Below are 25,898 nucleotides of genomic sequence, written 5' to 3' on the forward strand. Positions count from 1 at the left end.
ATTTGTAGGATGCATCTCTGTATTCGGCTTTCTCCATACCCGGTGTACTCTCTCCTAACGGCACCTCTCTTAAGCGGACACCTCCCACTGACAAATTTTACAGTCCCTTAGGTGTCCGCTTAAGAGAGAGAAAATTACATTTTGATTTATCAGTAAAAATTACTACATTCCAGATTTTGCTGAGGTTGCTTTGAATACTCTCTGGCACATTCCAAACGTTTTTTGTTTTTGTTTGCATTCATTGACCGGTGGCAAATTGCCAGCTACTTTTCCGCGGTGCTTAGTTTTTAGCAGAACTCTTCGAATTTTTGATTCACTCACACCCTTATTTAAATAAATTTTGATGTCTGATGCACTTTTAGAAGCAAAAATTGAAGGCGTTGTTTTGACTTTTCTTAAAATCCATTAGTCGCCACTTGCTGATAGTTTCTTTTTCGAAGAAATTTTCACTTTGTTTGCGATTCCATTACCTTTTTCGATTTACAATTTTGGGAGTTTCTTTCAAATACTCACCACGTTTGTAAAGAAATCGCAAACTCTGTACACATTGCAAGCAAAACTGCCGCGCAAAACTGCACGTGCCGCTATCAGACTATGAGGCTCTGGCTACAGGCTTGATCTCAATTGCGAACACTCATGTATCCTCAGAAAGTTTGGATTCATCCCCTTGACGACGGATCAATCTACACCCTTGCTTAGTTCAAACGGAACATTCTCCACTCACATTTGGAAGCAGGGTCTGGTGAACCTGTTCACGGATAGCTCGAAATTGGAAGGAAGGGTTGGTGGAATAGTATTATGCGACGATTAATATTTACTCGGATTAATATCTATCACGAAGCTTAATATCTACTCAGATAACCAAGCGACAAGCCCTGGGCTCGATGATGGTGTACTCGAAACTGGTTGGTGAATGCTTGACTTTACTCTAGATCGCATCCTTTGGGTACCTCGTCATAGCGACATTGCAAGAAACTGCGAAGCGGATGAGCTGACCAGTGGGAACTTGCGAGTTAGTTTTCCCGCGAAATGAGAGTATTGGGATCCCGTTGACTATCTGCGGTCTGCTCCTGGAGAGTTGGGCTTCGCGTTAACTAAGCGAGCGCTACAAGTACACAAACTTGTAAGGCCACGAAATCTTTCTAGCCACGAATGGATCGGAAGCGCTCGAGGGATCTCCTGAGGTTAACAAAATCTCAGCTCTCGAATTTCGTGGGTGCCCTTACAGGACATTACTTCGAGTCCGTTTTTGCGGTAGTTGTAAGGAGGATGAGGTGGACTCACCTCAGCACCTTTTACTTAGCTGTCCTGCTCTCGCGGGGCTAAGATTTAAGTATCTTGGCTCTCATCTCTTTGCTACGCCCACTTATACATACGTAGTAGGGCTGGATATTAAAAACTTGACGAACCTCATCAGCAGCGGGAACTCAGTCATCGTTCGCTCGTCATCAACAAATACACATCCAGTAATTATTATTATAATTAACGGTGGCAACTAACATATAATAAATTTTTCGCTTTTCAACGACATTCAGACACAGACACAACTACAAAATTACGAACGAAAGTTTGCATGTTTGGAAGCATGAATTGCATATGAATTGTATGTTTCTCAGTAAATTAAGCTGTCAATCAAATTACTAAAGTGACATTTCGTGAAGATGGCACCGAAGTGCAGGCACTTTAAATTCACACAAATTGTCAAACAGCCATTTCCGCTGCCATTGGGCACCTCAGTATGCGCTCAAAATATTAAGTAGCATATTTTGGGAGAACGAAATATGATTTATCATTGAGTAGAAAAGGCGAAAGGATATGCCAGTTGATTGATGAAATGATTCTTGATGTTCCCTCAAATTATTTGGGTGTTGCAAATGCGGAAAATCGTGCAGTATTTTCAACCGCTCTGCTTATAACGGTAATTTACAAATATGGGAAAAGATATAATAATTTAGTAGTTAGAGAAGCAAACTTGATAAACTGTTGGTGCGTGACTACCATTCGGAAATCAGAGAGAAATCAGGAAAAGACCAATCTCGGGGAAAGACCAAAATGAAGAAAAAGTTTTTTCTAACAGCCCGCGCGCTGTGGATATCACCAAATGAGGAACCCATCGTATGGTAAATCAAACGCAGAAAGTTGCGCTGGCCAGTAAAAAACGACCAGATAGCACCACCAGCTACCATTTGTGTTACACAAAAACCATTAACAACCCATAAGCTTTGCAATGGTGCAGTAGTTTTTCGAATAAATTTTCTAATAAAAAATACATTAAAACCCCCAACTTTTTACTCAGAAACCTTATAAAATTGTGGTTATGGAGTTTTATTGTCCATTGAAGTTGGGTGTAATAAAGTGGCAGTTTAAGTGGCTTAGCCACGCTTTATTATACAAAAAACTGCATACCCTGAAGTATAAAAATTTATAAAACTTGGTACTTCGTCACGTTCCTATTATTTTAAGTGTTTTTTTTGCGTGTTTGGCCGAGCTCCTCCTCCTATTTGTGGTGTGCGTCTTGATGTTGTTCCACAAATGGAGGGACCTACAGTTTCAAGCCGATTCCGGTAGATGGTTTTTTATGAGAAGCTTTTGCATGCTGTTACTGTGCTTTGCTAAGCCTCCTCCGGACAGTTCATCCACCCATGGGAAGGTGGGCTCATTGGAAATAAGTTCCGTTAATCCCAACTTTTTTATAATGACGTATGCAATGTTATCGATCGTGTCGGGTCTACCCAATTATTCTTCTTGTCGTTGCTCTTCGGGAAATGTTAGCTCTTTGAAAAACATGAATTCCGTCTAAATCACCACATCATAAGAAATAAAGCTTTGTAAATTCACCATTCATAGATCTCGGATTGCGTCAATTAGTCTATCATGTTCTGACTTAAGCGGTATGTATTCCATGTCATACTACCATAGTCCTGAACATACCGATGAAAACTCTTTAGCGAGTTGTTGCTCGTAAGCATACCATTTTGAAAATGGAATGTGTTTTCTACAAATTTTACTTTTCACCCACTTTTACTCAAAATTTCTAGAGATGGCAACCCAGTGTCTTACTAAGGGAGCCGATTTGTCAAGAGAGAACGGGAGAGCTGCTTACTGAGCAAACCTTTTATCATTGAATTATGCGAATGCACGACATTTTTCATATGACATTATATGGGGAAAATTTAATGGGCTATAAAGCAGCGTACCCAAGTTTTTTTAATTTTAAATTTTGAAGGCAACTTCTGTGTAGTATTTTCAATAGTTTCTTCTAAAAACAGATACCATTTGCTTTTAATTGTTTTTTTTTTTTCGAACGCAAGACAAGTTTTCACTTCACATAGCCTGACGTGCTCAGTGCTCGGTATTATCGCCCATAAATCATACATAATCGTAAATCATGTAAAAGGAATCATTTAAACGAAAGTACATATTCTCAAAATTGTTTTGACTTCAAATAGCTGAGCTTTAGAGCACAGAATGGTGCATAAATCCAAAATGTAATTTTTTTCTCACCAAGTCTTATAAGTCGCTATTAAATTTTGGTGTAATACTCGTATGAAAAAAAAAATTTTCCACAAACGGCACTGCATGAAACTAAAAGTATTTTTTTATTCAGTCAAAACGGTCATACTACCCACCCTGCCGTCACTACTAGCGCCATTTGTGGCGTCCCAAGTGCCATACTTTTGTTTAATTGCCCACAATCTATGTATTTGATGATAGCACACAGAAGCCAAAATAATTTTAAATAAAAAGTATATTTTTATGTATGTATATGTATGTATGAGCGTACTTTTCTTTCTGCTGTCTAACGAAATTTTCTTAATAAATATTTAAAAATAAAATATTAGTTGCTAAATATTTGCTGACAAAGCAAGCGATTCATTCGCTCAGTCAATCCGTTCAGGAGTGATGAAAAAGTGCAAGAAGTACTGGACTAAAATGATATATATTTACTGTATACTTATATATATACTATATACATAGATATGTATATGTACATATATGTATATGTGTACACATTATACTATGCATGTCGTGTGTCCTATGCCGTCTCTCCGGTCATTTGACGTGGTGAAATTCTTAGTGAACACACATTGGCTGCCATGACAGAGCCGCCAGTTCAGCATCTAGCGGTGTTTCCGTAAATTTTTATGACAACATTTGTCACCCGTTGTCGGGTGCACTATGATAGCTGATGAGTGTCAAAATGTTTGCTGTTGCTGCTGCTTCCTCTTCGCTGCTCTACTGTTGTCTTGGCGTGTATGTGTGTTGGATTGGTGAGATGGCATTAATGACTTTAACTGTGGCAAAATATTATTTTTAGATATTCCACTATGGCAGTTGCTGTTGTTGTTGGGCGCAGATTAATGTTCAAAGATTTAAATACACTTCAGATTTGTTAGGAAACTGGGACAACGAATTCCTGAGAGGCTAGAAATAAATGCTGGCCAGATCACCGCGAAAATTTAAAAATACATTTGTATGGTTTTCTAAATATATTTACATACATTCAGTATAATCAATTCAGCAATGGATTTTAATTTAAAAAAATCATTAAAATACATACTTGGAGATTTTTAATAAAAAATATCCCATCAAAAAACTGTAAAAAAATTTAGGATGTTTTTAGTATTTAGTATGTATGTATGTATGCCATGTGAATATGACTTTTTCCAGAAATATACAAACAAGTAATCATCCAATTCTGTTTTTTACCAAAAAGAAATGAAATAAAAATCTGATTTTTGGTGATTGAGGTCTTTATTTTGACCTTTGCGCGTTCCATTGCCTGTCTAATTGTGTACTGCAGCTGTCTAATTCACAAGTTTCAAATATGATTGTGAATTTACACAATTTTTGTATTTTTTTACAAATTTTTTTTCACAAAAACCTTCCGCAGGTCACACTGCACATTTCTAAATTGAGAAAAAAAATTATATTCCACTTTAGAGTTTCCTTTCGCATTCTACTTCAGGGTTTATTCAAGAATTTAATTCACTTAAAAACACATTAATAATGCAGTAATGCGTAATAAAATGCACCATAAATTTAAGGAAATAAATTTTAAATTCGAAGTACGCGGCGTTTTATTGTAAGCGATTATTTTTAGAGTGCCGAACGAAATATGGTTTTAAGGGGTTAGGGGTAGTCAGTCGGTCAAAAATTAGTTTTTTTTTTGCATTTTCTTAAAATATAATAAAATAAAATAATAAAAAGATTATATTTTGAAGTGAATCCGACAAATACTTTTCGAGTTATTCAACAATTAACAAAGGGCGCTCGGGCGCTCCGGAGCGTTCGAGAGCAATTAGCTAACTTTAAATGCATTTTTTTCAAAACTATGTTTAAACACCGTAGATTTCAATAAAATTTATACTACCTTTGGAAAACATAAAAGGCTTGTGACTGATCGAAGATTTTTTTAAAAACAATTAAAAAAAACAAAAAATCTGAAAAATATTTGCTAAGGCCGCCATATTGTTAATTTTGTAATGTAAAATAAAGAAATTCACTAGCAAAACATATATTGAAAATCATAATCATAATTTTTTCGGGCCTCTGGTAATCCCCTTACCCCTTAAAGAGATTAGCCAGCATATTGCAATTGATATTCTTGTAAATAAGATTGTAGACGAAAATTTATGAGAGGCAGATTCTTATATCACACAATCACTGCAGGCCTAGCAGTTTACACCGTCCTAAGTATACTATATACAGGGTCCGGCACTCGAAGTGTAATCAACTTCAGATCTCTCGCGCAGTCATGGAGGTGATCATCAAAAGACTGCAACGTCCCATGAAATGATTCAAAAAGTGAAGAAGCGACTTGAGTGAAATCCCCAAAGTGCCAATCAAATGGCGAAAGAACTGAAAATATCTGACTGTAGCATCCGCCGCATACTGAAAAATCATCTCAAAGTCAAACCTTACAAGATCCAAAAGGCGCATGATCTCACACCAAAGCAGCAACAAGTCAGACTTGAAAGAGTGAAGGAGTTGCTTTGCTTGGCCGAAAGCGGTAAATTTGCGAATATTGAGTTTTCTGAAGAGAAAAATTTTCAAATTGAGCAATTCGTAAACTCCCACAACGAGAGGGTTTATTTGATCGACAATTTGAGTCATCGACTGGCCACCAGGAGACAGCACCCGCCACAGGTAATGGTTTGGGCCGCTGTAACCGCAGATGGGCGCTCTCCAATCGTTTTAATCGAACCTGGCGTCAAGGTAAATGCGAAATATTATCGTGAAAGTATTCTGGAGGTTGCTTTGAAGCCGTGGGCAGACAAAAATTTTGGCACCGTCTCACAAAGCTTGATGAACCCAGAATGACTAAAAAACAACGTTCCGAACTTAATAACGTCCACACAACGGCACTCCAAATAACCAGCCGTTATTCCGATGGATTATTCTCTTTGGGCCATTTTGGAGAATAAGGTCCGAAGTAAAAGATTCTCCAGTCTCGAGGCGCTCAAAAAAGCCATTGTCCGCGAGTGGGCCAAAATAGCTGCAAGTCACAGGTCATAGTCAAGGCAAAAGGTGGTCATATCGAGCAAAAGTAAATTGATTCTTAATTTTGTATTATTTGCACACATTTCTTACTTTGAATTGAATAAAAGTAATTTTCCAAACTAAATTTTTAGTCTTTTAATTGGTTACATTTCGAGTGCCGGTCCCTGTAGATTCAGTAAAATTGCAGTTCGAAATTTGTATAGGCCTATGCCATTTAACAATAATTAGATATTAAATAAAATTTGTTAAGTTTTCAAAAAGGATACAATCGGTAGAGCTGCATTACGAAAATGTACCACAGTAAAGGGTTCGTTAGGTGTTGATACATCTAAAAGATGATGCTTAGCTCGAGACTGCTCTTCTTTCGTGGCTTTGGCGGTAGCGATGTCCAGATTAGCATAAACCTGCAAAGGTAAAGATATTATAAATAAGAAGAAATTAAATAAAAATAAGACGAAAAGAGAAAAAATTGTACATATTTTTAGTAGTAGAAAATAACAAGTGGTTTTTGTGTAGGGGATGCCAGGGCTTAGACTAACTAGCGCCTGCTTCTCTAAAAGTATTCAGCACCAACTACTCCTTCTGGGGTGGACACAAAAGATCTTTTAGATCGAAGGGGCATACTATAGGTACAAAATTATTATTAGGTGCTCTTTCCATTTGTTGTGTGCCTTGTAAAATGGAAGGACTTGTAGTTTTACGCCGCCCCGGAAAGGCAGAAGAGGCCATTTTTCAGGACAGAAACACACTCGAAAGTTTTGAATTGTCTGCAGAGGGTTAATAGCAGTTATTATTATTATGATGAGATTTAGAATTGCGACCAGAAATATCTATTCTACCTCTTTCATAGATTCAGAGTATTTCTTTGAGCCCAACTTCCTGAATAAATTTTAGTATTTGTCCTATTTTATTCAGTTTTATTTGATAATCTGGTAAAATATGTTTACCCAGGTGCTTGCGCTGCTTATGTGTCAGTGCTGGGTACAAAATCAGCAGATGTTTGGCGGTTTCGTCTTTCTCCCTACAGATCCAGCAAGTTCCATTAGAGTATATTCCTAGTGTTTTTCAGGCAGAAGTTTTTCCGATCCTAAAGGCATGCAAAATGCTTAGGGAACGTGGGAGCGAGGAAACCATGGTGCAGATCCAAACTAGTTAACTCCAGTGAGGAGCAGATCAAATCTCTTGGGTGTGCAGGTAATATATCTCTGATTTGCGTTCAGGACATAGGAACATAGAGAGAAATGAAATTGTTGATGAACTTGCCAGGAAGGGGACTGAATTGGTCTCAGAGATCTCCTACCTGAATATTTCACCACTTCTTCATGTGCTATTTCGAAAACCCTGTGGACCAGTACAATAGACGCAGGGTTCAGAATGTCCTGGGGACTACGCGCTATTCAATTTCTATACTTGTGGCTGTGTTTACCGGTTATTGGACGATTGACACAGAAGCTGTGGGGATCTTTCGGAGAAGGGTACTGTTGAGCACTTTCTCTGTAAATGTCCGGGTTTGGCAGTTAGACCATTATGGCAACTTTCTTCGACAGCCTAAGTCCTATCATCCTTTGTCACATAAACAGCTCTGGCTGGCTGTAGATATCTGTATTTTGGAGGTCTCATAATGGTATCAAAATGGCACTAAGGCTACTTGGGGAGTGCCAGAGCGGTACTTCAACTGTTTCACCTACCTACCAATATTCCCAGATTAGTAAGATGATCATATTGCGGTGTTGAATCTAAGTTGGTTTTTATTTAATCTTAGGAATATTGCGAATGAATGTAATACAACAGAAGCCTGGCTGGATGAGTACTTAACGTCGGCACTGTGTGCTTCCATTGTTTTAAGTGAGGAGGAATTAAATGTACTTGCTTGGGTCAGCGAAAAAGAGATAATCAGATATCTGATGCATGTAAAACAGAAAATAAGCTTTGGCCTAACTAATTCAGAATGACGGCAATAGATCTGCTAGATAGACTAAAGCAGCCGTACTAAGAATTGTTTAGAGAGCACTTGCCGAAAAGAAAGCATAACGGAAATATCTCTACAACAAAATCTAACGCAGATATCACATGAAGAATAGCGAGGAAAGTGGTTAATATTTTCTCAGCGAATATTCGGCACTAAGAGCCTTTAGTCAAAGAACGCACGAAAGGCACTTAGTAGGAAAAATAACAGAGGTGTTCCGAGTGAATTTATTTGAGAGCCAATATGACCTGACTAATTCGACTATTGTAAAATTGGGATACTTTTCACGAGAAGCGCAATAAAATGCCGCTTTCGTGCGCTGATTAACACCTGAATAATCACTTCGGGAAACACCGCAACTAACCAGCCCACCAACTCTGCATTCTTCAGTCAGTCTTTGAAGAACCGAAGTCTTGAATTCGCATGGTCGATTATCAGTAAATACTTCGATCTGAAAAAAAAATTCAAGTTATTTTCTGACACGAAAAACATTTCACAAAAAAACCAATTGGCATTGCAGACAAAAAATTGATTGGAGCATAAATATTTTCAGCAACCTGTTGTGGCATGTTCTATTATTTAACATCGCAGAACACAAAACATTTATAGGTTTCATTGTTTGCTTTTCAATAAACAAGTTCAAGTGAAACTCAATAAAAACTTGGATAACTTCAAACAACGTTAGCAAACTTCATTCGTAAAACTTGTTTGAACTAAATTTTGTATCACTAATTTATTTGAAATCCGCATTTTAAGCACACGTAATTTGTTGCACAAACATTACGGACACGACATGTGACAGATTCCGCGCAAGCTCAGCGCCATAATGCTAATATTTATTAACAAAGTTTGCGTTGGAAAAATTGCATAAAAGTTTAATTTAAATACACACTTTTCATATGTGCGCTCACATAGGGTTTCCCAATAGGTGCAACCGAACTTTGGCAGTGGATAGTGATCATCTGTCAAAGCTGTTAAAGTTGTCGAAAATATTTATTTGGTCTTGACATTTAACCGCGGTATACGACTCACTTGCGTCGTTCCAACGACAGTCGGTTCTACGTTACCAGAATGACCCGGATTTATATCCGGCCAAGGACTGTCACTTCAGCAGCATTAACCATATATGCATGGGGAATGCCTATGCTACAACAACAACAACAACAACAACTCACCAATGCGATGAAATCGTCTAAAATTTATTATCAGAACGAAAGCTTGCAATGTTTTTCATATATAAGGATGGATGAAGACACCCAGTAGACATTGTCCCCAAAAAGAATTTAAAAAAATCGACGCGATTTTTGAGCCATTTCAAACTTACACTTTATTATACCAAAATTCAATGAACTATATAACTGCATACCTTTAGTTTTTATGAAAATTTCGAACAAAAAGTTTGAAACTTTGATGATTTGAATTTTTTTGTAATTTGCACAAACTTTCAAACTTGGATTCAAATAATTTTTGTAGGAGAATAAACTATATTTTAATACAAAATTATTCAAATTCAGTAAACAACAAATAAATAGTCAAAACCTGTCAGGAAGTCACTGTGCTATGATAATGAAACGCACTGTATGTTACTAATGTTTCAAACAGAAACAGATGAAATCTGTATCTGTAATCAACTGACTGTAAGAGCGAGTTTTCGGTTCATTGTACGAGAGGTGCCTTTTATATATCGGGATTAGAGAACAAAAACAAATTTTAATTATCGAAAATCACTTTATTGTTTTTCAAAATATTCTCCATGAAGATCTATACACTTTTGCATGCGTTTGAACCAATTGTCGAAGCACTTTTGCCACTCTGAATGAAGTATGTACCTCCAAAACATGCATTCTGAATGCCGCAACCGCTTCTTCAGGTGTCGAAAAACGTTGACCTCTCAGTTTGTTTTTTACGTACGGGAATAAAAAGAAGTCATTCGGTGCCAAGTCAGGACTATACGGCGGATGACCCCTTAATTCGATGTTTTGGGTGCTCAAAAATGCAGTTGTTTGAGCCTATGTGTGAGAGCTCGTATTGTCCTGGTGAAGAGTGATCCGTCTTTGGCGATTGTTTTCCTAATTTCTTGGAAGACAACTGGCAAACAAATGGTTTTGTACCACTCAGAATTTACTGTTCTGCGTTGTTCTAGTGGTACGGTTGCGACATGTCCAGTTTTTCCGAAAAAACAGGCGACCATTTGCTTGGAAGTGCTTCGTGCGCGAACCACTTTTGTTGGATTTGGCTCATCTTGAAACACCCATACAGTCGACTGCTGTTTACTTTCGGGCTCATACGCGTAAATCCATGATTCATCACCTGTCACGATGTCATAGACGTGTTTCGAAGCCCCGCGATCGTATTTTTTGAGCATTTCCTTCGACCAATCGACACGAGCCTTTTTTTGAGCGATTGACAAATTGTGTGGGATCCAACGCGAACAAATTTTTTTGACAGTCAAATGTTTGTGCAATATTGAATGTATTCTGGTCCCACTAATGCCTAAGATTGTCTCAATCTCACGATAGGTCACATGACCATCTTTCAATATCAGTTCGCGCACAGCATCAATGGTTTTCGGAACAACAACTGATTTTGGACGACCTTCACGAAATTCGTCTTGGAGTGAACTACGACCACGATTGAATTCACCATACCATCGATAAACACTGGTCCTTGATGGAGCTTCATCGCCAAAAAATGAATTAAGTTCATCCATGCAATGTTGCTGAGTTAATCCACGTCGAAAGTTGTAAAAAATAATCGCACGAAAATGTTCACGATTTAATTCCATTTTTGGACCGAGATGAATCTTTTAAGTTACTGTAAACAACACAAATAGCGCTGGTATTTCAAATCGTTCTGAGTACGTAAAAGTCAAAAAATGTCAAACTTTGCGATACAGCTGTCAGTTGCCAGATTGCAACACCAGGGTTTTCAAATCCTGCCAAATAAAAGGCGCCCCTCGTATATAAGCAAAAACGTGTATTTAACTCTCCATTGTACACCTTTTTTCAAATATTGGGGTTCGGCAGCCGGATCTAGCCTTTTTTCGTCCTGTTCAAGGACATTTTATTTATTTATTCAACAGTTTATTAGTACTAGAGTTTTCTTTTATAATTTGCGCCTTTGCGACACTTCGTATAATGAATTGTAATGGTCCTTGCCTGAAGGTGTCGAGGCATTGATCCAACTAAATGGGTAAGTTTTTCCTTCGATATTTGATGATATGCCTCTATCAACTCTTTCTATATCGAATTAGCGTCAGTTATTTAGCGTCGTCGAATTTTTCTCTCTAAAAGCTCCCAAACATGCTCTCTCGGATTTAAATCCGGACTCTACGGCGGTGTATTTGGTTGTCTGGGTATGTAACATAAGAGCCATTCTTTGGCAAATAGTGCAGTATCCTTAGGGACATTGTTTTGTTGGAAAACCCATCTTTGCTCAAGATCCAATGATGGTTTTAAATGTTGTTCCAACATTTATATTTATAGCCATAGAAGGTGTATAGTACCTTGAATAAAAACCAAGCCATTACGCTACCACCGCCGTACTTGACGGTAGATATAAAATTTTTCATTACCATATTCGCATTTCTTATTCTCCATATTTTAGCCCAGTTCCAAGTTTTTTACTATTACTCCAACTACAGAGAGCACTCCAAATTTGTTTTGCCTACTGATCTGAGGTAATAGCAGTAACGAAAGGTAGCTTGGAGAAGAGCAAAACAGTTGATCTCGCGTTTTGCGCTACTTTTACAACTACTTATCCGTTCAAGTTCAAAGTACATAGTAGCGAGAGCAAAGCAATGTTTTCGTTGATATTGCTGCTACGAAGTAGTTTATGCAAGCACTTTCGGTCCGAACGGGACTTATATGTCCCGGCAATGTTTGAAGATACCTAGCCTGGAAATTAAGCGAATTTAATGGACTTTATTTATCCCAATTCGTAGTTAATGCCATTCTTAACGGTATTTCCTTCCGTTATTTGAAGTTAAATGGTTCATTAGTCAAAAAACAAACGCAAAAGGGGACGCGAATTTTGCAAGTGGTAGGCTTTTTTGCGAGTTTTCGTGGTTTCTTCAAAGTTTACTGAAAATATATTTATTTATTGTGCTAGTGCTCTATTATTATATTGAGGTAAGTAAGTAAAAGTTTTTGTGTTATATAAAAAATTACTGGCATTTTTATCCTAGTGGGACGTATGTGTCCTATCAGTATTCTTTTTTGCTGCTTACCATAAGTAAAAACCACTTTTTTTATACTGTATTACTTCCTCATTGTTTTCTTCTTTTCACTTTACTAACTAACTAACTAAATAAATATATGTTGAATTCATAATAAAACAAACTTTTATATAAAACGATATTGGATCATAAAATACTAAACGGGACAAATGCGTCCATAAAAATACTGAGGGGACATATATGTCCCAGCCCCTCCCACCACCCCTTTTTAACCGAATACAATTTTGATGGGACAAAAGACTTTTATTTCACCCATTGCAACTATTAAACATATAAAATAATTTGTATTTCCGTTAGCGGCTTTCCGTACCGAAAGGGTTAAAACAGTCTATCCTGAGTGATGCACAACCATTTGTCAAAAGATCGAATTAATAGGTCATCCACCTTACAACTCTAATTTGGCACCTAATGATTTCTTTTTGTTCTGGAGCATCAAAAATAAAATTCGAAATTAAGACAAGATTCTGGGAGAATCTACGTAAAAAGCTGCGCTCACAGCTCAATGGCTGTTATCCGGCCCAATCAAATGCGCAAACTGAAACGGAAACGATGCTGCAATTCGCTCGAAATTATGAATCACAAACAAAACAACAAAAAAAAGACAATTGTGGCAATATTACCTAAACTTTTTGTTTTATTTAATTTCAAAGTTCGAGCGCCCTTAATGAAATGCCCTATACATACATGCATCAATACAATATACTAATAGGAATTAAATCTTTTGTGTTATATCCATAAAGTACTTCCGTGTTTGTGATCTGAGCACAACTGTTGAAAAATCTATTAGTTGCTTGGCGTTGTTGGTCGAATTTCTTTATTGAGTTATGTGACATTCTCAATAAACATTTCAAGCCATATATGGCATGTTTGTATAAGAAACTAAAGCATCGCATATTCGAAATCTATTCCAAGTTGGATTCGTTTTATGTGACAATAAAAAACGAAATGCTCAAACAGGAAGATTTTTTGCAAACCAGTTATACACCTCTAAATGAATGAAAAGAAAAGGCAACTAATTTAATTTAAAATATCATATTTTATGAGCGCATGTCGCTTAAAAGAAATTATTCACATTTTAATTTGAAAATTAGCGATTTATAAAATGCGCAGTAAAGTGTACGTTCAAATTTCGATTGAGATGAATTTTACGATCTTGGCATTTACCCATCAAAAATTTAGAGCAATGAATTAGTTATTAAGTAGTCCTAGCTCGGATTGTTTCTGATCATAAGGAGCTCATTTAAAAGCTTGCCATGAAGGTGTTTCCTTTTTGAGCGAAGGGTCAAACGCAATTTACACAATAAATAAATCTGAACATAAGTAAATGTTCCAACAAAAGAAATTTTGTTTTAGTGCCTATGAGCGTGGAACCTCGCACTTCGATAGAAAAGCGTGTGCTAGTTTTGGAGCATTTCAAAAAAGGAATGTCGTATCGTAAAATAGCTAAAATTGTACATTTAAGTTTGTCAACAGTTCAGCGCATTATTCAAAGTCTTATGCATGACAATCGCGTGGTAAATAAGGGACGACCGGCTCCAAATAAATCTTTAACAGAGAAAGAGTGTCAAAAGTTTGTGCGCCAAGTGATGAATTATTCCACCAACAAACGCTTCAAAGTTAACTGAAATGACCAAAAAGGATAAGGTAAGAGTTGTCATCCAAGAACTGTTCAAAAAGTACTGAGAAAAGGAAATTTAAATGTCAGAATGGCCCATAAAAAACCTTTCGTAAGTGTAAGAAATAGAAGTAAGATATTGCAGTTTTCGCGTGACCAACTAAATCGAGCCCCAACATTTTGGAGGACCATACTTTTTGCATACGTGGTAAAATTAAACTTATTTTGACCAGATGGCAGACCTTTTACACAAGGTGAAGTCCAAAATAAACTGGACTGGCGTCATAAAAATGTTTTTGATGGGGCCATCATTTTGAAGAGTTAGTGCCTTGGAAGTTACATTCCTAGCTGACTTCCAGTGAAAGCTTGGTGACATTCGGAAGTGGCATTCAGTGGAAGCGCAGTTATTGCATCTATAGTGTCTTCGATACGAAAATGAGTTTCGAACAAAGATTGGTTCTTGTTTTAAAATCGGTAAAACGTTTACGGAAACATTTGAATGGATCAAAAAAGTTTATGGCGATGATTGTCCATCTCATGCCAGAATTCACACGTTTCAGAGATGGTTGTGAAGACATAAAGGACAATGAACATACTGGCCGCCCAAAATCAGTAATCACCGAAAGCTCCATCGAAATTGTTCGTAAACTTATTAAAAATGAACCGAAATCATCGCTGAAATTGATGGAAGCGGAGTTAGATATCTCCAAAACATCGATTTATAGCATTTTAACTGATAATTTGGGCTTACGAAAGGTCTGTGCACTTTTCATTCCGCATAAGTTAACTGAGAACCAAAAATTGCTCAGAACTCAACATTCGAAAGACCTCATTAAAGAGGCGAGAAAAGACGAGAACTTCCTTTACAACATTTAGAACAATGAATTAGTGATCAAACGGTGTTCCATTGTAACGTTGTTTACAACATGAACTTCAAACTAAGCGTCAATGGAAGGCCCTAGACGAGCCACCACCCAATAAATCGGGTTTAGAGAAGTAAAAAATCAAATCGATGCTCATTTGTTTTTACGATTCCAAGGGAATTGTTCACAAGGAGTTCGAGCCGACGGGTCAAACCGTCAATGGAATTTTTTATCTTGGTGTTTTGAAGCGTTTGTTGTATCGCATTCGTCCAATTCGCCCTGAATACTGCGAAGGAGGAAGCTGGCGCTTATTGCACCATCTCATCGATTCACCCTTGTGACTGATTTTTGGACTAGAAATCGCATTTTAACCATCAACCACTCACTGTATTCGCCTGATATGGCTCCCTGTGACTTTTACCTATTCGAAAAATTGCATTTGACCATGAAAGGAAAACGTTTTGCGCTCGCAGAGGCCATCCCAAATGCTTGTACCGACATTCTGAGGGATATTCCGATCAATGACCTAAAACACTCTTTCGAAGAGCTTTTAGATCACCGAAAACTGTGAATCGAGACCAGAGGGGACTATTTCGAATAAATAAACTCGAAGTTATCAGAACAAAGCTCCTGTCGTTTCGATTTTGGCTTAGTCTTGTGTATTTTGGACGAAGCTCAAACCCCAAAATTTGCAAACCATTGTAAAATACGGCGGTGGAAACGGTATGGTTTGGGTACTCAAATGGGTGACTGCATGTATATCGCCTACTAAAATGCAAATGGCACACAAACACTTTTTAGAGGAGAAGCTAAAAATGTTATACAATTAAGAGTATCGGATAGTCAGACTGCTATAAGAGCAGTAAATTCAATCATCCTAACTTCCAAACTTGTAATGCAGTGTATGGAGGAACTCAGCTCACTCAGTAAATGGCTCGATATCACTCTGGTATGGATTCTACGTCATAAGAACGACGAGAGTAACGAGAAGGCTATTTTTTTTTTGTTGGGACAACTAGAAAGTGCAGCACTCAGACATTAATCAAGCTCATTGTACTACACTTGGGTTTCCTTTTAATTTTCTTTAAATCTACCCGATCTCCGAAGAAATCTGAGTAGATCCCTTCGATGGGACATGACAGGTAACATCAGTTTAGTCCATCTGCAGCTTCTCTCAGCCTGCCAAGCTCGCTTGTGGGTTGTAGTAACCCATTTGCTAACCGTGGTTTTGATGGCCGCAGAAGGTAGTGGCAAAACGGGCTCCGGGCCAAAGAAGTTGGCCTCAGAGCCCATCTTAGCTAAGGAGTCAGAGGTCTCGGTACCCACGATTCCCATGTGTTCCGGGACCGATGTTAGCATCAGGCTATTATGTCTACCGGCATACTTCAGCCTAGATTTACAGGACTGGACTACTCCTGATGTGGTTGGGGGGCTGTCTAAGGCCATAAGCGCAGTTTGGCTGTCGCTGCAGACACATATAGATCTGTCTCTCCATCGGTTGACCACAACAAAGTTCATCGAATCTTGAACTGCATACACCTCCGCTTGAAACACAGATGCAGGCATTTCAAGAGCAAAGCGTGGTTTTGTTTCGCTGGATTCCACGTAGACCCCAGAGCCGGAACCATGCTTGGTCCTGGAGCCATCCGTGAAAGTGTGAAAGCAGTGTTTCCCGGTCTCATTTTCTGAGTTTGACTACAACTGAGCCTCTGGCAGCACTACTGTATCTCTTTTGAAGTACGACTCTTGATGGTATGGAGTAAAGGGGCATGGAGAGGATCGTTGGATCGAAGTCCATGCCTTCTCTGTTTTCCAATGCCGGACAGGGCGAGAAGGCTCACTAGGCGAGGATACTCCTTAAGCTCGAGCAAAGTGGAGCTAGTAGAACTACCACCAGTTTGGCAAGGCTTGACTACAATGCGTCAAGGACCAAACAACTTCGTTATCGAAACTATTCCTCAACAACAATGACGAAATTTCAGGTTTTGAATTTAAGTATCTTCTTCTCTTCTTAGACACAACGAAGAGGCTATAGGAAATGGCTCTCCTCAAAAATCCATCATCAAAATAGCAGACGATTGTAGTAATAAAACGATGCCAGACAACGAGAGTGTTTTAGAAAGGAAATCCATGTTTGGTAGTAATAGCCAAAGCCGAGTTGGCTTTAAGCAATTTTAAATTTTTAATGTAAAATTTATTTCTATTTATATTTATATTTATTTAAAAATTTTAGTTAAGGAAAGTGGAATAGTCTACGAAAGTGCTAAAAGAGAGATCTATGCGCAAATAATATCAACAAATCTGGCACATAAGGGCCAATTATCTTGAAGAAATGGGCGCTTTAGAGATGCTTAAAAATTCGAGCAAAAATGCAGAAGAATGAAATGAAATGTGCGTGACTGATAATGCCAACCATATTCTAGACATTGCTTACGCTCATTGACTTAATAAACTGTATTGAATAAAATAAAGTTTTGACTGGATGAAAACGAAATTGATGCATTTTTCACTAAGTTAATCATAACTTTCATTTGGCAAGTACAGATGAAACACTCGCTACCTTTTCATAATTTTTTCATCCAAAAATTACACCAAGTCAACAATGAGCAGACTTTTTATCAGATCCAAAATATGCATAGATATCTAGCTGTCCGATTTTCGCATGTAATGCAACAAATACATGTAGAAGTTGCCAATAATTCCAACTTTGCCTTAAAACTATTAAACAAAGGGAACAAATTTTTTATATGGAATTTGGATTATACTTTAATATTTGAATTTTTATAGTTTTCCTAAGACCTTAGTTTATAAATTTTCTTAAAAATTTTAGCCGAAAGATTGTAAAACGGATTTAAATGTACTTTTCATGCCAGATTAATGACGAGTCATTACAGGGTGACAAAAAATAAGTGTATGCAACATTTTTTAATGAAAAAAATTATCATTGATAGAACCTCAAAACAAATTGTGAAATTTTAATAGACAATGTTTTAGTAACATTATATTCAGCCAGTTTAGAAGTGACCACCTTTATACCACCACGAATACACAAGCTCAAACGTTTCAAACAATTTAGGGCTATAGACCGCAGTTCGTCTACCGTTATGCGATCCCACTCTCGACGCAACGCTTGCTTCAGGGACTCCAAAGTTTTGTGGCGTTTTGCACAGGCCATTGTCTCTAAAATCGACCATATGTTGTAATTTAGCCGATTCAGAGTCGGTGAGTAGGGTGGCCATTCTTGGGAAGTAATGAAAGAGGGGAAATTGGATTTGCACCACTCTTGGGTTGTTTTTGCTCTGTGGGCTGGTTCCGAGTCCTGTTGAAACGTCCACTCATCGTCACCAAAGTGCTGCTGGGACCAGGGAAGAACAACTGCTTCTAATATGTCTTGACGGTAAACTTCTTTATTGATTTTGACTCCTTGGTTTATGAAAATTAGAGGAGTCTTGCCACTGGCGCAAATTTCACCCCATACCATGACAGATCGCGGATTTTGACGATGTTCAATAACGAACGAAGGTCCAGGGACTTCTGTAGAACAATTTCTGTCGTTTTGATAATTGTGAGCTTGTTCAACGGTAAACAGCTTCTCATCCGTAAAGACTTTCCCACCCCGTACCTGCGACCCGACGTTCGAGCGAGCGACATCTTTCGAGTCTTACTTTCTTGCTTTCATCCTTGAGCAGTTGGCATTTTTTTTAGTTTATAAGGCTTAAGTCCAAGTTCTTTTTTTGCTATAAGGTTGATGCCTGCCTCACGAGCAATTTTCCTCATCGAGACCATAGAATTTCGTTGAACTCTTTTTTTGATGATTTTTCCGTTGTTGGAAGTGTTAAGAGTTCGATTTCTCTCTGGACGGTCACCTTCATTACCTTCCAGGACGGTCACCTTCATTACCAAGCTCCTTAAATCGTTTGATTGCACGAGAAACCAATGAACGTTGCGTGCTCGTAGCTGATGCAGGGCTATAATAGCTGAGCGACTACTTGACATCGTTACACAAAGTATTTAAAAAGAGCTGGAACAGAAACGAATACTTTTTTTATACTTCAGAGCACACACAACAATCACAAAATTAGAGCATTCGCTAAAAAAAATTTACATTTATCTAATTGCACAGATAAGTTTGTATAGAGTTATTTTTTGTCACCCTGTAAAATATCCTATACACCTTCTCAATTCCACGGCAGTCTTTTGCAGAATCCTTTGCTATGTTATCCAGTCGAAACTACAAAACTTCATTTGATGAAAATTAACAAAAAATCACTATGCAAACCATTATTCACTTATAATCCATTAAAACTGTTTTACTTGATGACACAACGCACGGCGGTATTTGGCACAGAAAGAGCATAGTCATGGTAGTGTGCATACATACATAAATAGTTGACGCTCACACTCTTTTTGGGTGTTTGGCTGAGCTCCTCCTCGTATGTATGATGTGCGTGTTGATATTGTGCCACAAATGGAGGGACCTACAGTTTTAAGCCGGCCTCGAACGGCAAGTGGTTTTTTATGAGGAGCTTTTCCATGGCAGAAATACACTCGGAGATTTGCCGATTGGCGACCGCCAATAGTTAAAACTTTTTCTCCATTTTGGTGTTTCATGTGCGGAGATTCGAACCTTCGCGCTTCCGAATGGTAGTCACGCATCATTCCGTTACGGCGGCTATGTCAGTGGGTATGCCAAAGAAAAATATCGAAAGAAAATATAATGTTAGAAAACTTGAACGATTTGCCCGAAGCCAAGTTTTTTAATTTGGGGTTTTAGCAACGCCACGTGCGGAGAAAATTAGCATCTGCATATGACATAACTAAAAGTTTGTATGCATGTGTATACCAATATATTAAACACCACAACTTAACTTAACTCAGTCTGAAAATTTGAACTGGATGATTGCACCTGTTAGCGCCGTTCTACTAAGCTCTGTCAATACATACTTAACATACAAATGCGCATACATATCTACACCTCTAAACATAGTTATTGTGGCTAAATTAGCATAAATAACAGAAAGCTTAAACAAGTTTTACTAGTCTAAATTTTTAAATTTCTAAAATGTATTTATTTGAATTTGAATTTGCTTTAATTTTGTGTTTTAATTTTTTTCTGATTGTTTCTCTTCGAAGCATAGGCAAATTTTCTAATAGAGATACATACAGAAACATTTAATTAAATGTAGTGAAATTAATAAACATCAAACGAGACTAAATTTAATTAATGACTTGTGTCTCCAGTATTTAAGTTTGGTTGTCTAAATTTTTTATGAAACATCTAGTTATATGCCCATTCTTAATACCAATACAACTACCAGGCTAATTTGAGTGACTGTTAGCAAAAAGTAAGTCCGCATCGATAAGTCTACTTAAACTTAGATTTAACATTTTGTTAATAAGCGGATGGTCAGCACTTCAGTAAAGATTGTATAATAGATGAAGTAGTCAGATAGTTGATTAGAAATTTACAACACCAATTTTTTGCTAATTTTTTTTATTTTAATTATGCTTTATTTATTTTTTATTTCCCTGTCAACAGCAGAGCATAACTCTGTTGGGAAAATTACTTTATTATTTTACACAATAGGAATGAAACACCAAATAAAAAAAAAACATAATGGTTTCCTCTAATAGCGCTCGCCCCTCGGCAGGCAATGACAAGCCTCCGAATGTATTTCTGCCATGAAAGGGATCCTCAAAAAAAACCATTTGCCCTTAAAATCATCTGCTCGGAATAAAACTGTAGGACCCTCCATTACACCAACCATAGCTCATAAAGGAAGACCTTGCGATTGAGCACTCGAATAATTACCAATCTTGGTAGAGTATCATGTCTCCAATGGGGATGGCAGTCCCGGGATCCCGGTAGTTTTAAGTTTAAAGAAAAGCCTAGATTATTTATATTTGGATTTTTGAGATTTGTAATTTCTTAAGAGTCGTAAAAAATGGGGCCGAAAAATTCTCTTTTATAGCAAAACAAGAAACATTAACTTTAACTTTTTAGCAAATATGGATTTCTTTGAATGTTTTTTTTTTTTGTTTTTTCATTAAGGCAATATGTACCTGTTGTAAAAAGTTACTTAAGTTTTCATTTTAACACAAACGAATTCGTATTAAAGTCTCTTGCTTTCCACTTAATCCGCTCAAATTGTACGAGGTTAAAAAATATATGAACTTCTTACAACTACAGACTACAGGTTGCGAACTATATTTCAGGACAACTTGAGAGTAAAACTAATTAGCATTTATTTTACTAAGGTTTGTTGAATATGGCCATAAGTTTGGTGTTATGTGCTAATGGAAACTATCAGCCATTCAATCTTGTGTCGCCATCGTTTGGTGTGAAAGATATATGGACTGTCACCGCCTACACTATCAATCCAGGGTTTCACTACTGTCTCGAAATCTTTGAATGGTGGCATAATATGCGCATAACGTAGAACTTATCCCGGAGATCTTCATGGGCATTAAGCTCTCTTGCAAGGGCCCTCGTTGATTTTGAAGAGTCCTTCTCAATGATCGCGTGCACTTGTTGGACAGTGTCAGAATGTTCCTAGTGTTTTTGGCGTTTTGTGTCAGATTCTGCATCGCCCCCTAATGCTTCCAGTTCACAGCGAACCTTATGAACGAGGGAACGGGCGCAATTAGGCAAATTACAGGTTTCTAAATCGGTGTGACTTTCAGATATAGCGACGATAACTGCATGTCTCATTACTTCTTGAGTTAAGTTGTATTCATATAGGACTTATCTTATCATATATGCATATCCTCACCCTGTACATTTATTTTTTAAAATAAATAAATTAAAATTCTAAGTCGACATACGTTGGACACCTTTTTTAAAACCTTCGATTGGTCACCCGGATCTGGCGTTTTTTCGTCCTGTTCGCTGATCCCTTTTCAAAAGATTATATCTACAAATCGATGGAAAATTAAATTTTAGGAAACTACCTGAAAGCTCAAGTTGTCAGCAGAAAAGTTTGGCCAGACTATATTTAAGGTATTATTTAGGTATTTTTAAGCTTTTAAAGCATGATTAAAAAGTTTAACTATTGTCTTTTGTTGTAAAGAACGAATTTTCACCTTAAATAGAAATGTATATTTGAAACCCATTTATTCATTATTTTTTATATGGTAGGAGAACAATATTGATTTAATTTTCTTCGAATAAATATCTTGCCAAATATTGAATATCTAAATCTCGCATGCGTAAAAATTTTAAAAATGTACATCTGTAATCGCCAAAATCATATCTCGCTCTTCCTATCAAAGTAATTATCTACATACATAGTGGGTAAATCTGTCGAAAGCCAAAATTAATATCTGCTTCTGAATTTGAAAGGTAAGCGCTGCCGGCTCTGAGGATGCAATTTAAGTTTCGCGTTTCGAGATACATCTAATTTAGTTTCCCTCTAAGGAAAAGGATAATAAGGAGTAAGGAACAAACCGAACAAATTTAGGTTAATATGCGCCAAGAATAAGATTCAGATAAATTTCATAACTTTGTAGTTTTAAGGGCGTCGTGTGTTAACACCACCGATTCTACCACTTTTTTTTTCGGAAAATTTCGATCCTGGCATTAGATATATTTTTTGCTAAAATGTTCTGGGTTATATACAGTTAGAATTTTCAAAAAATTGATTTTTGTCTTCTTAAAGTACATATATTTAAGAATACAGATAGAAAATTTAATATAGTTTCGGTGAATCATTTCGAAGTTACACGCACATTTGAAAAGGCGTTTCAGAGTGCTTGAAAGTACAAGGCTGGAGCGGCAGCGCGTTTTTCTCAAAATGGTGTTTTCAAAGGCGGTGACCAACATTACTCGAAAACGGCTAAACCGATTAAATATATTTTTTAGTACTTAATCGAAGATTTTTTCTCATAGATAAATATTTTACAATTTAAGGCGGAAATTTGGTTAAACCGCCATTGTGTCAAGACAATTTATTTCAGAGGATCCAGTGCAGAGGCATAGTGGTCGCCGCAAAACGTCTTTTTTGAGAAGAGCTCCCGGAGATCAGCCGTAGTTTCTTTGCAGGCAATGGCAAACCTCCGAGTGTATTTCTGCCATGAAAAAGCTCCTCATACAAATATTTGCCGTTCGGAGTCGGAGGAGGAGCTCGGTCACACACCCAAAAAGGGTGTACGCGCCAATTATATATATATATATAAGTCTTAAAATACAGTTAAAATATAAAATAATATGTGTACAAATTTTTAGATTAATAAATTTAAAAGTTTTCTCAGAAAAATTGTGGAAAATTCGCTTTTCCTCGACTTCCTAACTGTATATAACCCCTTACAAGGGTTATTAAAATCTAGAGATGAAAAAATCGGGTCCTATATATTTTTTTTCGTAGCCATACGCTGTAAAAACAAATTAAATCGCAATCAGATTAGTTACAATAACGGGTGATTATTAATTTTACAGTCCGCGTCGATTTACAAATTTTGATAACTGGCCTGTAAACTAGATAATTATACATACAAGAATGCATAAGGGGCAAATAAATTTTCACATATATTGCAGTATAATAAATATAAAAGACTACTTTGAAATACATACATTGAATATTCTTCACGCCTGGTAACACTAATGCATACTAAAACTTATTTATTAAACAAATATAACAACCCTGCCTCGCTTGCGGCAGCATTGAACATACCTGCATTGAGTCAGCGCTGATTATTTCGCCGCCAAAGCGTTCTGCCAACTCCAGTGATAGTTTGGTTTTCCCAGTGCCGGTGGAGCCTAGAATCACAATTAACGGCACTTTTCGTAACATAATTCACTTTTCGAAGCAAACACTGCTTTAATTAATGTTTCACTACAAATTACTACAATTTAAGACGAGTTAAACGCGGAAATCTGCTCTACAACCGGAGCAACGAGCACGCGAATAAGAAACAAAACACACAATCAGCTGTGCGCTTTGCTTGCTCACCATCTGTTAGGGTGCCCAGTTTATTATTCGTAGTGAATTTATCAGGGCATTTGAGTAGCGCAAGTGTTGAGTAAGGTGACAAGCTAATAAAATGCAAAGAATGGGAAGTAAATGATATAAATACATACATATATGTAAGTATAATATATTAATTATAAAAATTGTATTTTTTTAGTCGTTTAGATAACAACACAATTTATTTAGAGGAAGTTTCACTGCTGTGGCCATGTAATAATTTTGACAATATTTGTGTAAATGGAAATATTATTTTTTAATTAGGTTATTATTTTTTTTTATTTACAATATGGTCCAACACCCAAAGTGTACCCAATTAAAAAGACCGTGAATTTAGTTTCGAAAATTATAATACTTTTATTCAATTCAAAGTAAAAAAATATAAAAATAATACAAAATTAAGAATCAATTTACTCTTGCTCGATATTACCACCGTTTGCCTTGATAATGGCCTTGAGACGGTCCAGAAACGAATCGCAAGCTGCGCGAATGTGACTTGTAGGTATTTTGGCCCATTCGCGGACAATGGATTTTTTCAGCGTCTCGAGACTGGTGAATGTTCAAGTTCGGGCCTTGCTCTCCAAAATGGCCGAAAGTGAATAATCAATCGGATTCGCGTCTGGTGCATTTGAGGGTCATTGTGTGGACGTTATGGAGCTCGAAATGTTGTTGACTCAAATTCTCGGTCGGCGAAATAAACCTTATCGTTTTGGGAGTTTACGAATTGCTCAATTAGAAAAATTTTCTGGTTAGAGAACACAATGTCGGAAATTGATCGCTTGAAGCAACTCCTTCGCTCTCTCAAGTCTGACTTGTTACTGCTTTGGTATGAGATCATGCGTTTTTTGGATCTTGTAAGGTTTGACTTTGAGATCATTTTTCAGTATGCGGCGGATGCTATGGTCAGATATTTTTAGTGCTTTGGCTATTTGATTGGCACTTCATTGGGTGGGGATTTCGCCCAAGTTGCTTCCTTACTCTCTGAACCATTTCACGTGACGTTGCAGTCTTTTGATAACCACTTCCATGACGTTTCGTGATGCTACCAGTATCATTGTAACGAGTAATGGTGCGATAAACGAAAGCTTTATTTACTTTAAGGTGCTGGTGCTCACGAATAATCGCTGGTTGTGATTTTCCAGCCAAATATAATGCAATCACACTATTATGTTTGAAATCCATTACTGATTTTCTTTTTTCGCTTTTACTCTCAGCAAAATTCTTCCGCACGCTTGTAAACAGTACTGTGGACTGTCATTTAGCCAACTAACAGGCAGCTGGTGCACGGGCCTGAAGTTGGTTACACTTCGAGTGCCGGACCTTGTATATTATCGCGCCTAGTCGGAGCATAAGGCAGGAAAATACATACATTTTTATAAAAAAATATTAGAATTAAATACGGAGCAAATTGTCTCAATTTACCAATAAGCCCTTGTGCTGTAGTTATGTTAGTTAATATTTTCTTCATGATATTTGCGGCCACTACACATGTAATTTTCCAGTTTTCTTCGTTTTCACACATATGTGGGATAAGATTTGTCTCACTTATGTTTTCACCAAACGCTCTCTCAAGCATATTTTGCTCATTAATTAACCGCGTGCATTTGAACAAGATATGTCTCGATATGTTTCTTGTTCTTCGGGGCACTGCGGGCAGTACGGATCGTTCTCAAGATAGAACTTGTGTGGGTATGCTACCGTGTCTAGTAAGCAACTGCGTGATACAAAAACCAAAAACCGTGTTTTTGTT

General features: G+C 37.2%; 1 protein-coding gene across 1 annotated transcript in view; it reads right to left on the minus strand.

The window, feature by feature from the left end:
* Positions 1-24,112, minus strand: part of LOC129238187 (tRNA dimethylallyltransferase-like) — a 37,826-nt gene extending 13,714 nt beyond the window's left edge. Inside the window, exons 1-2 of the mRNA XM_054873224.1 lie at positions 23,855-24,112; positions 6,771-6,908 (exon numbers count right to left, since the gene is read on the minus strand). Coding sequence (XP_054729199.1) covers positions 6,771-6,908; positions 23,855-23,974 — 258 coding nt within the window. The 5' untranslated portion in view covers positions 23,975-24,112. The remainder of the gene's footprint in view (positions 1-6,770; positions 6,909-23,854) is intronic.
* Between the last annotated feature and the right edge of the window lie 1,786 nt (positions 24,113-25,898).

Source organism: Anastrepha obliqua, chromosome 2 (genome assembly GCF_027943255.1).
Source record: "Anastrepha obliqua isolate idAnaObli1 chromosome 2, idAnaObli1_1.0, whole genome shotgun sequence".
Taxonomy (NCBI): domain Eukaryota; kingdom Metazoa; phylum Arthropoda; class Insecta; order Diptera; family Tephritidae; genus Anastrepha; species Anastrepha obliqua.